Source organism: Temnothorax curvispinosus, unplaced genomic scaffold (genome assembly GCF_003070985.1).
Source record: "Temnothorax curvispinosus isolate PA1 unplaced genomic scaffold, ASM307098v1 QBEX01001498.1, whole genome shotgun sequence".
NCBI lineage: Eukaryota > Metazoa > Arthropoda > Insecta > Hymenoptera > Formicidae > Temnothorax > Temnothorax curvispinosus.
This window is the reverse complement of record NW_020211278.1, coordinates 1,462,916-1,479,027: the sequence shown is the minus strand read 5'-3', so window position 1 is coordinate 1,479,027 and position 16,112 is coordinate 1,462,916. Positions and strand designations below refer to the sequence as shown.

General features: G+C 41.5%; 1 protein-coding gene across 1 annotated transcript in view; it reads right to left on the bottom strand.

Moving 5' to 3' along the window:
• The window catches only part of LOC112465294, a 75,903-nt gene that overhangs the window by 29,747 nt on the left and 30,044 nt on the right, over positions 1-16,112 (bottom strand). The window contains exon 2 of the mRNA XM_025032790.1: positions 6,976-7,107. Within this exon, the coding sequence (XP_024888558.1) occupies positions 6,976-7,107 (132 nt within the window). The remainder of the gene's footprint in view (positions 1-6,975; positions 7,108-16,112) is intronic.

Below are 16,112 nucleotides of genomic sequence, written 5' to 3'. Positions count from 1 at the left end.
CAATTAAATCGGCAGAGGTTGAATTATAGATGCACGTATGCGTATGGGTATGCAATTCTGCCTGTCATCTCGCCGCGCGCGCTCAGTCACGTTCGATGCAGTTTAAGCGCGCAAACTGTTACATACTTCCGCGCAACGATTTATTGGCTCGAAAATGGCAGGCCGAATTGTTTCCTTCTTTTTTTTTTAACTCTTTTTTCGCGATAAAAACCAGCCAGCGCAGAGGCGCGTTATGAAAATCCGATGCGGCAAGCGCTGCGGTGGTCGTCGCTCAATTATCGCAGTAAAGTTTCAACCCTTTGCGTCAGAAATGTTAGCTAAATTAGACGCTCCTCTCATTACGTTATTTGTAATAATAAAATTGATAATAACTACGACTGCAATTTTGCATTAAACGCAAAAATACTTTAATATAATTTAATTGTGTGTAATATATAATAATAACCAACACTCTAGGTTTTATCTCCTCTTTCGAAAGAGGGAGAGAGAACTGTGGAGCTTTTAGTCATATTTGATGTAAAGCAGGATGTAATTACGTTCGTGTGTAATACGTTGTAATTATTTCCAATTTGCTTCTCAAAGCTTACTTCACGTGTCGATTATATTACTCGGAGACTCGCCGGTGCACAAAATTGTGGGCAGCGAGCCATAGCGTTCGAGTGAATCGCGTTTAATGAAGCGAGCAAAAAAAACGCGAGAGGAATACAAGGCATAAAAGCGGCAATTTAGCATTAACAGTGCGAGAGTCACGTTTCCATCTATTGCCGTGACGTCGAAATTAAATTCCGCGAAAGCGACTCGCGCTTAAAGAATAATCCGTTAAGACTCCGCGTGATTCCATCGTTTATCTTTATCTCGAGCAATTAATTCATAATATCCGAACGCATTTCGATTCATCGAGTCCCGAGTTTGTAAAAGTCGCCGCGGGCGATACGTCGATATTAGCGCGCGAAAATCAGCGGCGCTCGTGAGGCCATCGAGTCGAGGAGACCCGTAAGGAACGGCCACGCCGAGATGATGAATCACGGGGAGAAACGACGATGTGGGGGGAGAAAAACGTACCCCATTTTCCGGCGGGGCGATCGCGGCCCGAAAAAAAACCGGCCCGCGCCCGATCTCCTGACCGCGGAACTCCTGACCGTGCACGTCAGCTGTGCGTGCCACATTTCGAACGTTCACCGATTTATCATTCTGACCTTTGTCGGGATTTTACGTAGTAAGGGAATGTAGATGATTTGGAAAGGCATTTCCGCTTAACTTCCCGACGAGATTGGACAGCGACGTTGTGACTCGGAAATATTAGAAATACTTCTAAATTCCGTTTGTTCCTAATCGTTCAATTCGGCGCTGTTGAAAATTTAGATTGTGATAGCTGATTATTTACTTTACTTTGAAGTCGATTAAAGCAGAATCAATGGCTAATTTTATTAACGAGGCTAATATGCTTTCGCAGCGACGCATGGAACATTAAAGTGAAAAATCCAATGATTAATTGTCAAAGCCGTAAAAGTCCCAACTCAACGTTGATTAAAATCCCGCGGGTTTTGAAGAAAGTTGCGCACAAAGAAATATAAGGTCCACCTTTCTTTCTCTTTAATTCTCTTTAATGAGAAAGCTCGACACGCAAACCACCCGGCGAAATCCACAAATAAGAGCTAATCAGAAATCAGTGATAAAGCTTTGAATGTTCGAGGGTATCCCGAAAGGGGTTGCTTATTCAAGAGTAGCGGGGTCTCTCTTCGCGAAGAATCGAAATTATTCTCGAACGGAAATTGCGGAAATCCCGGCGATCGTTTAGATCCAAGATAACATTTCGGCAATGGCATTATTCGGCACCTTAATTGAATACTATAAAGATACAAGATTACTGATTCGGCACGTACGTGCATGGCTGATAGAAAAATCCGAAGGTTTTTGCGGAGTACAGCATCTCTGCTAAAGCAATTTTAAAAAACTAAATAATAAATAGAGTTTTTCGGTCGTAAATTTTCAGCATTGATAAAAATTCGCATACATCAGGAAGAAATACAACGTCTGGCATTTAACTCGCCTCTCGTATCGCACGGAAATAGCGGCAATTATGAAAACGGTCGCACTCCCCGTGATAAAGAAGTTTCGTGAACGACCGTGACTTTTAAGTCGGCGAAAGATCGGTCGATCATAAATTCGCCCTGAAATCTTTATAGTCTTTCCTCGTCGTTTCTAGTCGAGGACAATAAAGATGATGCTTTTATATCGTCGAAAAATGAAAAATCGCCCAAGCTTTCCCGTCAACCTCGTTTCATTCGATTCCGCACGATTCTCGCAGATTCGCGATGGACGAATATTAAGCTTTCGCACTCTCAAACCGAAATATATATACCGCCGCCATCCAATCTCTATGCAGATGCGAGACGAACACGCCGGATCGTGTGCGAGGTGAAAAAAGTGTGCCGTCGAACGGCAGATAAAGAGAGCAGCGATCCGATTTCGGTGGCAAAGCCAACCTGGGCTCAGTGAAAATTCCCGTATTCCTCCTCGCGGTTTCGGAGAAATCCACAAATTTATCTGTGCGGTACTTTCGACAGCGCTCTGGGGCGTGAGTGTCTTTGAAACAGAAAAATCTGAAGAAAATGGAAATATTGTTGCCGACTCTTCGGCAGAAAGAAACAATCTCGCGACGATCGTGAAGATATAACATGAAAACTGCTGGCAACTTTAGATTGTTTTGCTAACCAAACGAGACGAATACGGAACGTGTGTATTTTTAATCGAAATATGAACAGGGCGGCGATTATGTTACCGAGCAAGCTTGACGGTACAGAAATAATTTTATCGGAGATATATCTATTTTGACATATTTATTATAGAAACGGCCGCGATATAAAACTGTTCATAAAAACGAACATAACACTTAGATATTCCGTACCAAGGCTTCTCATATAATATAAATAGTCTCATAATAGTACGTGACTCTGAAATCTGAGAAGTGTATCCGGCGTTAATAAGTAACGATGGCTGTGCAAACGCAAATGTCCTCCGTTATTTAAAAGAAGATTATTTTTACGACAAAAATTGCATTAGTATAGGTAAACTCGGGAGAGTTACCAAGAGTTAATAACTAACGCAGCTTTTTCATTATAAGACTGCGCAAATAGAATTTTTAAAAAATCTTCCAACAATTTTTCTTCGAAGTAACAAGACAGTTTTCACTAACAAGAAAGTCAGCTTAACAAGAAATATCACGATCTCAAATATTATTAAAACTTTCAACAAGAATATTTGACACTGAAAATTATGATAGGTCATTAAAATGATCCCGTAACTCTTGTTACCAATTGTTTTATAAATAATTACAAGTTTATTTTAAATACCTCGGTTTTTAGACAACCATTATTATTACGTTGTATAAACCAAATTTACGCTGGAGTTTCAGAGCAACCGTTGTTTACTTTATTAAACGATCAGCAGGAAAGCTGTTATGTGAGAATCATTCTGATGCTTCGCTTTCGCACGAATTTCAGATTTTATCCCGTGTACTCGTGTACCTGTTTTAATTCGATTCGAGATAATTACACGTCCATTGCACGTTAATGGGTCGCTGGGTGATGGCGATCGGTTTTTACCGACGTGATGGATCAAATGATTGAATTGAATTCAAAACATTAAAACGTGTCAAAAGTTTCGTCCATCAAATCGTTACAGATACCATCAATTTTTGAGAGAAAAAAAAATGGGCAAAAGAGAGAAAGAGAGAGAGAGAGAGAAGATATGCTTTCACCAGAGTGATGTACAGATGTAGGTCTGTCACAGCCGATAACGCAGCTAAATGTTAATTAATACGACACGACATATGCAATTGGCACTAATTTGAAAACCAAATCGGAATGCCCGGCGGCGGTGCACTAAGGGGAAGCGACAGGAGCACGTGCGTAAATAATGCAGTGCCTGCAATGAATGCACCTCGGCGCGGGCGGCCCGGAGGCATCGAACTCCGCTTGGCCGCCGCAGATTGTCGGCTACCTCGAAATCGAGGAGACTTCGGAGGCCGACGGCCGCTATCGCGTGCACGGAGAGCATTCAGTTACAAATGATCGGCTCCCCACCTGTGCGAAGCTCTCGAATCCAGTACCGTCGAAAAATAATCGGTGAAACGTTGACCATTGAACGACGATCAACATGCCGCTACTTGCAGTCATGAATCATGAACGACGTTGCGGATCTTTTTTTTTACACTCTTCTTTGCTTCATCGTCCTTTCGCGAAGAGCGAAAGCTTATGCAGTAACGAGGTTGAAAGAAAGGAGATTAAAATCAATTAGACATCGGGAATGATTCCCTTGATTGCGCATATACACACATATACAAAGGGTATTGGTGTTCCAAAGAAAATCATATAAATATTTATTTGTAGAATAATAAATAGCCAAAGTAATTAATATATTTTGCGAATAAACATTAACGGGGAAAGCCTGGAAGCGTTAGGAAAACATGCGATTCTGAGATTATTTGTGTGGAAAAAATTGTAAATTTTATTCTATATTTATTTTATGAATGTTTTCTTATTTAAAAAAAATACATAGAAATAGTAAGAATTTTTTTATCAAAAAATAATGAAGAATATAAAAGATATGTTGTCAATTTTTCGTAAAAACTTTTATTTTGCGATGACTGTTGTATGGAAGCCGAATATTTTTCATTATTTTTTTATCAAAAAATTTTTATTATTTCTATAAAAAATATTTTTAAAAATAAGAAAACATTTATCTGAATAAAGTTGACAATTTAAAAAAAAAATCCCAGATATGCATGGTTTCTTAACGCAAGGTATAGTCATGCCTTCTTAAATTCCTTATTAGCTGACAAATGACCACCCCATTTTCATTCTATTGAAACGGGATCGTGAAGGATGACTCGAATCGTTACTGATCGATTTCTTTGAACTCCGTGTTAATACTCCATCTGGATTCAGTGTGCGAGCTTTCATGTTCGCGACACGAAAACGAAATAAGTAAGAAGATAGAAAGGGATGTATCCTGAAAAGAAAAGCGAAGATAATGGAGAAAAGCCGGGGAATAAGAGCGAGGAAATTCATTGCGGATGAACACCGCCTCACTTAGCTTGACAAAGCAACGAGAGAACCTTCTGCCGTTATGCTGATTAGATCGTACCGTTTTATTAAGACGGCGGATGTAAACTTCGCGATTCATAGAGCCGCGAGAAAATGGCTTCCGTGCCGTTTCACCCCGAGACGAGTCGGAGAGTTTCCAATCGTTTCCCATTGTCGCAGACACAGACGGACTATCATCGACCTCAACTCCACCTCGCTTGCCGACTCCGTAGAACATTCGAAGTAAATTCCAAGAGATTTCAGGAGATTTTATTATGCGCAGAAATCTCATTTGCGTTCTAAACGTACGTTACATAGGCCATTGATCCCCTTATATTCGAATCGCGAAGTAATATTGATCGTTCTTGTTCCAATAAATCCCTCCGGTTTATTCCTCGTTTTTGGCTTAGCCGGTTTTACTTTTCAATGTGACGCAGATGTTTTCCTCTCCTCGCCTGCATTTACTCCGAAAACAATATAATAAAATATTCAGGATAATAAGGACGGGCGAGAACTCTAACTAATTGTAAGAAGAAAAGCTGCGGTTTCTCTGAGCAAATTACAACGCGAAATTATATATATCGAGCACAGGTTCCGGCTTCATTTCCATCTAGAGCCGTTCATCGTTCTCTTTGTTGCGCGATGAGTGGGAAGGATCGAAAGATTTAATAATGAGGTTTACCTCTCGTCGAGGGGAGAGCAGAACTCGACCATGCATCACAGGAGACAGGTAAGTTCTCGGTAATACAGAGCTTGGGCTATTTCATAAATTATTTCAATGCACCGAGAGGAAAAGCGCAAACATTCGCAATATATAGTTAATGGAGAAATGGGTACACACAAATCAGTTACGTACATTATGCGTATTTCACCTAGATTTGCATTAATGAATTAAAACTGTATCGCTTTAAACTAGTAGAGATATAAAACAAATCCATTGCGGATATATGCGTTCGAGTAAACAAAAGTATATAGCTAAATTCAGTAATTAAATATTTAAAATATTTGAATATTACCAATTAATATTCCAATATTTTATAATAAATAATTTATAATAAATAATTTATCATCTAAGCGATACGACTCTTCGGACACTGTTAAATTCGTAGTGTTAAATTGTACTCAATTTGAGTCAGTTTTAACCATATCTATAGGTCGCTACTACTCTTACTCGATATGTCGTTTATTCAATTAAAACAATGTTAGTTTAACTAAACCAATGGAGTTGAAATAATATTGTTTTGTGTTAAAATAATAAATTTCGACACTCATGTTAGTTAACAATAACAAAATATTATTTAAATTAAGGTATATTGGTTTAAATTTCACCCTTAATAAATATTTAACAGTAAATATTTATAAATTTAGCTTCAAGTACCACGGAACGCGAATTACTCTTCTAAATTTAAGAAATTCTTTTAGTAACACGACGATATATACCGAACTTCTTCGCGGTAGACGAGGAGAAACTGAAAGGTTTTCTGGCGAACGGACGTGCAAGCTTGCAGAAGACTCTCGAGCCAATTTGCGCGGACTCATCTCATAAATCCGACATCGGCGAGCTCGCCGAGAGGTAAATAACGTCGTTATAGGCGATCCTGGAAGAGTGTCAAGTGATCGTTGGCGCCGCATCAACGCCTATTTTCGCGAAAGAAATATTTATCTTTTCACGGAACACTCGAATTCAGCGAGCTCTTCCGCTTCCAGCTGCGCGGGTGTTTCGACAACGTTGCAATTTTGAACCGTAGAACGTATCGTAAAATATAATTTTTATTTTTCTGGCAGCGTTCCATAAGATCGCGTCGGTGATCGTAATCACATCCATATGAAATATTTCGCGTCGTTTCGTTCGGTAAACGAAATGAAAATTAATATGTATATGTTGTACTTACGATACACCATTTGTCCTCGTGTGGGCACTCCATCAGCATGTGTGCGGTGTGATTAATGCACGGTGTAATGCTGCCAACTCCGTCGTTGTACTGTCCACATTTGTAACATCTAATACCATGCGCGACACCTGCGACATACATATAACGTTTTAATCGTCAAGCGAAACCGCACGGGAGGCGCGTCGCTGCAGCAAGAATAATCCGAAATAGAGAGCTGAGCGACGAGCAATCTACAATACAAATCGCGCGAAGCACGAAAATCCATTTTCCCGGACTCTTCATATTCGCCGCCCGTATCCGGGCAAAAATAATTTCGCGACGGCTAAAAACGCAGCGGATCCGCAATTGGTTCCTCGAAGCGACTCGATTCGATTCTTAATCCTCGCGTGCGCTCGCGCGCGCGAGCGTGCTATAGAATCCGAAAATTGATAGAACTCATAAAACGCTTAATCGCGCCTCGTAAACGCGAAAACTCGGGCGTTCTGCCCAGCGCCGCATATTCCATCCCCGAAGCGCGAGTAATAGCGCTACGGGCTCGTTTTGCGAACTTGGTCGAGTTTCATAATGCGAGCGACGCGCGAGGGAAAGTTTTACCGTGCTTTTTCGCGCCGGACCGATCGAACTCTTTTTCGCCGGCGAGTATAATGCGCGTCCGTAAAATCGGGAATTTATGAGGCGGCGCTAAGCGCCGCCGTCGATTCCAGATGAGGCGCTACCAAGAGGTAGCGGGAGACTCGCCGCTCCCCAGATTAAACTCCCTCATTCCTCACGACGAGAAAAAAGAGGGAGGGAGAGATGAAGAACAGACGAAACAACGCGAGACTTTAAAGCGCATATTAAATGCGGTCCGCCGAATTCAAGTGCATTTCTTATAAATTTATTCAATTTATTCAATTTTCAACAAATTTATATATACACATACATTTATTTATTATTTAAAATGATTGACGGGTATAAAACTTTAATGTCGCATGCTAATGAGAATTTTTCAATAATCGATAAACTCGCTCGGCGAACTTGGCGGACCTGTTTAATTACTTCCACCGTTGACGAAATAAAACTTGCGGCAGTTGCGCGTCGAGCGTTTTTATAAAAGGCGGAAAGGCAAGGAGGGCATAATTAAGAAAGGTAATAAAGCGTTTTATAAGTATCCGCCACAAATTCACGGTGGGTCCTTCACCGAACTTCAACAGTTCCTAACGCAGTCTGTGAAAGGGGAAAGGACTCGCAAGCGTACGGCCCCCTTGAGAGGTGAACCACCGTGGAACCTCGTTAGAACTTTATGAACTTGCGAGTTCATCCAGGCCGATGTTTCGCAACACCGCCCGCCGCGATGTCGACTCGGTCCTCTCGACAAAGTATTAAGATCGTCCGTTTGCACACATTTATACCTCATGCTGCATTAAATTGGAACTGCAAGATAGACGGGGAAACGTCGAGACAGTCAGGGAAAGAGATATATAACTCGGATAAATCTTATCTGTGCTGTATCTTATCGCAGAACCGTGTACCTTTAAGAATAACGAGATTTTATATCAAACGTCCCGACCTGTAAACAGGAAGTCGCACAAACGTAAAAAGAAAATTGCGTTCCTTTCTCGCGACCTTATTTCTTTTATTGGTCCACGTCTCGTGCGGCGATGTAAAATATACAATATACGGACCTCTGGAGCGTGTGAATTTTAAAATCAGATCGCATAAGTTAGGCCGCAAAAATAAACCGATATCAAGGAGCAAATCGATCCGCGACGATGATATTACACGTGAAAGTCTAAATCGCCCAAGCGCCCGCTTGTCAAGAACCTCTTTGCCCTGCAGTGTTTTCCTATCCGCAATAAAATATTTTTTGCCGTATCTTGACTGAGCATCCACCCTGCGCCGGAATCGACTCAATAAAGGAGGCAACTTTTCCAATTTTCTACGAGTCGACCGTTTGGAATTCGATACACCAATCTAGCAAATCCTTAACTCGATTATATGCCAACCGCTTCCCTCTATAATCTCCTAGAAATCGCTTTACTAGTACTCTCCTTCCATATATCAATAGACAATGGACGTTCAAGGCATATAATTCAGCAATTAATAATGCCTACGTAATACAATTCAACAGTACTATAGAGCAACTGGAATAATAACTTCACGAGGAAATACACGCTCAGTCCTCCTCATCGCGGACCTAAATTGCACGGTCAACGTTAAACAGAGTCGAAATTACAGCGGTGATATAAACCTAAATAAACCAGTTCCGGTGGAGTTTCGCTTCTGTGAGATTGGCGGATCTCTCCTCTCGCGGTACGGAAATAGATAGGATCCTGAAACGGAATCCGCTTCGCGGGCGAGGACTCGGGGGGTTGTTTCGCTCAATATTGCGGACACGCGCGCGGGCGTGTGTGGTACAGAGAGACATATCCGCGCCCAGGCGTTTCCTCTCGCCTCTCGCGGCCGGGCCGCGGGGCGCGCGTTTCGGCGGCACGACGGAGACGCGACACGTAAATTCGACCCCGTTTTCGGGGGCGGAGGAAGAAAAATATTGGTAGTAAATTTCACCGAGACGGACGTGCCGCCCTGTATCTTTTCGCTCGCTCCCACCATCCGCATGATTTATCTCGCCGCTCATTTTTTCGGCGATGCATCGCGCGCGCGCGCGACGCGACGCGCGATAGAACTGCACCCGCATTCTCACCGGATACGGCGCGCAGTCGGCGCAGTATTGATAGCGCGGCCAACGTGCCGAGAGATGTATTTTTCCTGTTGTCATTATTTCGACGGGGGAGGGGGGGAGAAGAGGCGAGAGGTACGTGACCGATATGATCGGCCAGTTGCCGAAACCGCGTTCGATACTCTGGAGATTGAAAACAGTCGTCCTATGCAATTTCACAGACCTCGAAGAATTAATTGTCTTTATATAACGGTATTTAAGAGTTCGCGGTTTTCTTCAATATTTTTCATATATAATAACTAATTAACTGAGAGAAAGAAAGAATGGAGAAAAAATGGCTGAAGGCTAATTAAACAAAATGAAAGTTAATTTTTTATCATTTTTGGACACGAAGGACACGTTTTATATAACACTGGCAGTATGTCTCAATTAAAGAGGGATAATTGGAGCAAAATGAAAATTAATTTTACCATTTTTGGACACGAAGGACACGTTTTATATAATACTGACAGTATGTCTCTCAATTAAATCAAGTCAAAAGTTATGACATTGTCGCAGGCATATAGCAGCATAATTTTCATGCAACGTGTCAATTATCACGACATTACTTTATCATTAACCATCATTATGAACCATAGAATGTTTAAGCAATATACGCAAATTTATTCGGCTTTATTATGCAAACTAAAAGATAGTTGATGTGCAACGATGCGATAAGATAAACCATCTATGTCCCTCTGCTCTGTAACTTTGATATTCTCTCGCAAATATTTGCTTTCGATCAGTCATAATGGAGTCTGTACCGACATGCAGCTTTACTTTGCTATGGAATGTGTAATGTGCAATAGTTTCATCGCAAATTCGCCTGATTTCCTAAGATTTGGTCATAAGTACTCTGAAAAAATATTCTGTAAACATCAAGAACATCAAATGTATTTCAATATTTCTAATATTTGATTTTACAAAATTTATAGCTACATTAATTATAATGTAATAGCTAATTTTGTAAAATCAAATATTAGAGAAATACTAAAATACATTAATTATAATATTTTGTTGTAATTATAACTATCACATTGATTAACACGAAAATAATGGCGATTAAAACTACAAGATAAATTATCTTATGTAAGTGGTTGCATCAAATATTCGCTCCGTCAATGGAATGCAGCCATTGTTTCGAAAACAATTTAAACTTCGTCGCCCCGAGTAAGCTCAAGCGACCATCGAAGAAGAACTCGAACCGACGAGAGTAAAATCCCTGATGAAGTCCGTGAGGATTTCGTTCGCGAAGAACGACGAACGCGAGTTAATCGTTGCTCCTGCAATGCCGATATGAAATAAGCACATCACAGTTCCGAAAGTAGAAGTTAATAGTTTTCTTCTCAAAATTATTGTAATCATCCATGAAATGTTCCTAACTTCTTGCATTATTAATCTTTTAATTAAATATACTGATGTTAAATAAAAACTTCTTTTCATGTAAGAGTTAAATACTAAGTTCTTATGTTGAATATTAGGAAAATTTTGATCATTTTTATTATATATTACGAGAAAAAATGATTCCAGTTAGTTAAATAATTTTACTCGTGGCGCGACTTCTGTAGAGTAAACGAACCGAAATTATTTTCCATGTTACATTCTGGTACAATAAAAATGCGACATACTTTCGTGGATCATGTCGTTCAGATGACAACTTCAAAGAAGAAAACTTGCGGATCTTTTACGAGAAAGGAAATTCGCTATTCGCGAAGAATTGAAACTAGTGGAGAGTAACGTTGTTACGCGAGCGGAAAGATTTCGTCGTCGCAAAGGTATCCGAACGGAAATGTCGATCGGCTCGATGCCGCAATCGGCTTTGTGGCAGAGGCAACTTGCATCGAACGATGCCATCACGTAAAAGTACGTTTGAGAGAAAAGTTAGCCTCTCTCCGGCCACAAAAGTCGCCGTTGTATTAACGCGCGGAATGAAACCGGGTTATTATCCCGACCGAAGAATGAAAGTAATTTCAGAAGTAAGTTTCGGGACGGAACGTCTTCCGCGGAAATATTCGCGCCCGTTATAACATAGAGGCCAGTCTCGACGGAAATGCAGAGAGGCGGGATAGCGAGCGCTCGTCAACTCGAGAAATAATCCTCGAGATGTGATTTTACAAGTGTCTCTCGAGACTCGGATTCTTTAATGAAAAGTCGCTGTAAGTAGGCATTTATATAATTAATGGTATTTAAAGTCGACGGTATTATGAGGGAACGAGAAATGACAATTATTACCGAAATTTTCATTCGAAAGTGAACGAGCGACGACCCGTGGGCTTTAATGAAGACGAACTGCCGTTATTTCTTCATTACAACTACGTTTGCCGAGTTAGTTGTGCCCGCGGCTTCGTATCCCACCGCGCACCGTAAGGAAGTCCAAAGAATTCCGAAACTGTTGGGCTCCGAGCGAGGCATCTAAGTACTCCCGACTCTTGGAATTTCCCTACCGAGAGCAAAAGCCCGTCTCAGACGTCGTCGGTGTGGTGTGATGCTTTAGGCATCCCGCTTGCATCTCGACACGATGGAATTTCCTCTTTCGACCGATCGATCGGGGATTTGTAGCATCCAATTTCCGTTATCGATCAACACACATTCTGCCTATAATAATTATATTATTTAACTGATTCATAAAATATGTATAAATCCAAAGCATATCATAAATCGCAATTTGAACACAATATTGCGAATTGAATTAATTCGACTGATAAAATATCATATTTGTCAAGATGAGTTGCAATTTATATGCTATTTAATTACTTATTGAATTTATAGTTTACAGATTTACTTTCAAAAAGCACCAAAACCGAAGGTCGAAACGTAGTAACGATTATATTTAATAAATGTGGCCAGTTGGGTTGAACAAAAATCACTATTGTTGATACAATATCTGTATAGATCCAGAGTTTTGTATAAAAAAAAGGTTCAAAATATCTATGCACGGCCCTTTTATTGTAAAAAAAACAGTCAGTGTGATACTGCATACATCCAAACTGCAAACGCTTTTGAGGACAGAGATATTTTTAATTGAAAATATAAATTAAAGATAGTCCGACAAAAGTACATCGAAGTGTTATATTTCCAGGCGCGATATTATTTTCAAATTGCAGATCAATAAACAAGGCATAGCGTAATCAAGTTGACCGCGTGAATTATGTGGCACTGTGATTCACGGACGCGACAATGGTAACAGCATACGATTTCGAAGCCGTCGCGAGGAAGTTCCACAAGCGGGACGTAAATGATCAGCGAGCGGAGAAACGGCGTCATTTCACGGGCAGTTGAGCCAATCGGGCATTCAGTGGTGCCCCGATTCGACGTTGGTAGAAACGAGAAGATACCCGCGCAAGATACGCTCGTCGTTGGCAGACGCATTTCCATCGATGGAAATCGCCTTTGAGTCGCAAATAAATCCTAATATACGGCTACCGGAAATCTTTGGAAAAATTCTTTTATCGTTTGTGGGTTTACATTTTAATCACACTTATAAATCCGATTTCGATTACGTCGTTCTGAAAGACCCGGCACAAAATTCGCGTTGACAGTTTTACAAGTATTACATAAGAAACCAACGACGTGAATAACCGCGAATAATTATCTTAAAAATCATAACCGCTCATAACCGTGCCTTTTCTTCTTCCTCTCCCTCTTTTTAATTACATGACGATTATTAAATCTATTTAAGTTAAATACCCTCGATGTTATCATAATCCATCAAAGCCAAATCTATTTCAATATTCGAAATCAATAATCTCAACGGTGATGTCACCGACAATAGCCTTAAAGGCAGTGACCTTTCGACCAAAACCGCCGAGACGTCGGTCGGTCCTTGTACGCAAACAAGTCGATGAAGTAGTCCTTAGTGGCCCTGAAGCTTTTACGTGACGACGTCTAACCTGACCCATGTCAACCAATCGTGTTAAGAGCCCTCCTCTTCGTCGAATTCGTCCTTCGAGGATTTCTCGTTGCGGACTTTCGAAATGTGTCAATGTCTGATTACTCCCACCTTCCTCAAAAAGGAGGGAATAGGTAATTTTGCAAATCAAAATGGATAATTAGCTGACTGAGCATTCGCCACAAGAAATCCTTGAAGTGTCGCCACGTCTCGCTGAAGAAACGTCGTCGGGGTTGAAGAGGGACGAGGACGTCTCGACCGAGGTAGATCCGTGACTAATCTGAATCTCTGGAACCCACCCCCGGAGCCGCATGTGAATGCGCCCAGCAGCCACTTCAATATCCCGCGGGCTTGCCGAGGCAACCTCTTCCTACTCTTCTCGCCAAGAGGCCCCTCGCGCCGCCGTGTCTCCTCATTTTTCTTGCACCCCTAGTCTCGCGCGCTTGAATAGCTGCGGTTATTAATAACCGACCGCGATGCGCTGTTCTCTCCAAGTATTAATGTGTTATTTACTTATTTGTATACGAGAACCGCGCGGAAAGGTCGCGCGGATCTTCGAACATTTGAGAAAAAGACAGTTCGAATTTTAACAAAATGCAGAGTTCGGAACATTTAGAAAATTTTGCGTGGAGAATAGAAAAATGGAATAAACTGCGAAGGAGGAAAGAGGTCTCTTATCGTCGCCAGTTCTAGTTTGTTTATTAGTCAAGAAGGTTTCGCAGAATACAGTAATGTTGAAACTTATTTATCGGAATCTTTTTGTAAGATATACAGTTTTCTCTGAAATTTTCAAGAATTGAAAATAAATCCGTTAAATCCGTCCGCGTTATCTCGACGAACGCACCGAGTAAACGGTATGTTTAAATCTGTAAATGTTGAATGCGATGCACTCGAGCGGTATCAAGTTTGCATCCAAGCGATATAAGATTAGCTGCGTCCGAGGCGCCGTAAGCTTATCAGGGGTTGGGAAAGCAAGAGCACCCATGCATAAAGCAACAAGGTTGCTCCGGGATGACGTTGCGAGAAAATGGTCGAGCGGTGGACTGTCTTTTCAGAAAACCTTGGAATTGCGAACTGCGCCATTTCCACAAAAGTAATACAATTCTTTCCAGCCGTTAATAATGCACATTATGTATCAGACGTCGGTCGACCAGACTGAGACGTTTTTCACTTCGACCCTGTCTGACTGACCACGGAAATAATCCACTGGTTTAATGTCTGACCATACTCGGCCTTGTATCACTTCGCACCTGATAATACAATCGTTATATCGAGGTAATCGCCGTTAAAGTTTTTCACACAATGATATTTCCTCGCGGCAAATCACCGGGTGTCTGTAGATATTAATTCTAATAGGCAACGCATTATATTTCGCACTCATTTACGGAACACATACGTTTGTCGCGTGACGCCGGCACCGCGATACGAATCGTCCCCGAGGGCAAAACGCGACTCTCGTACCCGTCTTTGTCCCGTTTGCGCTCGTACCGTTCGCATAACACCGTGGCACCGCAATGACCACTATGCAGAGGTGCTATGCGACCTCCCTCCGCGCCGCCGACGATCGGGATGCACTCGCGTGCGCGTGCAATGCGACGATACACGCCGGACACCGTCTGTCCTCTTCTCACGTGAAATTCCACGCGGGAAGTATGTTTACAGACCCAGGTTATCGCCGTTATTATACTTCGTGACAATGTCGCTCGCGTGCTCCCCAGTCGTTTATTAACGCTTTCTTCATTGAATTCCGTATAGCCAATAATCTGGTCAATCTTCTTTTCCTACTTTCTCGCGACAATGTCGGTCGCATAAATGGAACAATTGATTTGCGTGCATTACGAGTGCGAAAATTTGTTAAAACTCGTAAGAATTCAAAGATTCCATTCCAATCATCGCCTTTAATGACAACACGTGTTTAATTTGGCTTCAAATTTACAACTAATATGTAACTAATTTTATATTCATGGAATGTCACATCAAATTGCGGTTTCGCAGGGAGGATGCCTCCGCATATAGAAATTGTCGTGAAATTCGTTTGATCAAAATGATGGATAATCGTGTACCTTATAGATACGTGAAACGCGTCGTAAAATATTCATAAGGCAAACATGTGTAAAATAATATTTGCACGGTTAAGTATCATTTGTCATCTCTTTCTCTCGAAAAATCGCGGTTTCGTGACACATCGTCGCCCCGAGCGCTTCAGCTTTAGCCCTCTTATTTTCTCACATTATTTTTTCCATCACGGAAATAACAATTATTCCCGTGATATTACATTGAAATTATTCAGTCGGCGGCACACCAATATCAATCCTCATCGACAGCAATTATTTCGCTCGGGCGATTAACGGAACAAAAAGAGAACGGATTAAATCGAATCGGACACGATCTCCCGAAGATCTCGAACCGGAAATCCACGCCAAATAAAAGCATCGTTGAGATAACTAACGGGACGCTACGGATTGCTCGGGTCGGGCCTCGCCCAGTCGGGAGGGACGAAGAGAGAGAGAGAGAGAGAGAGAGAGAGAGAGAGAGAGAGAGAGAGA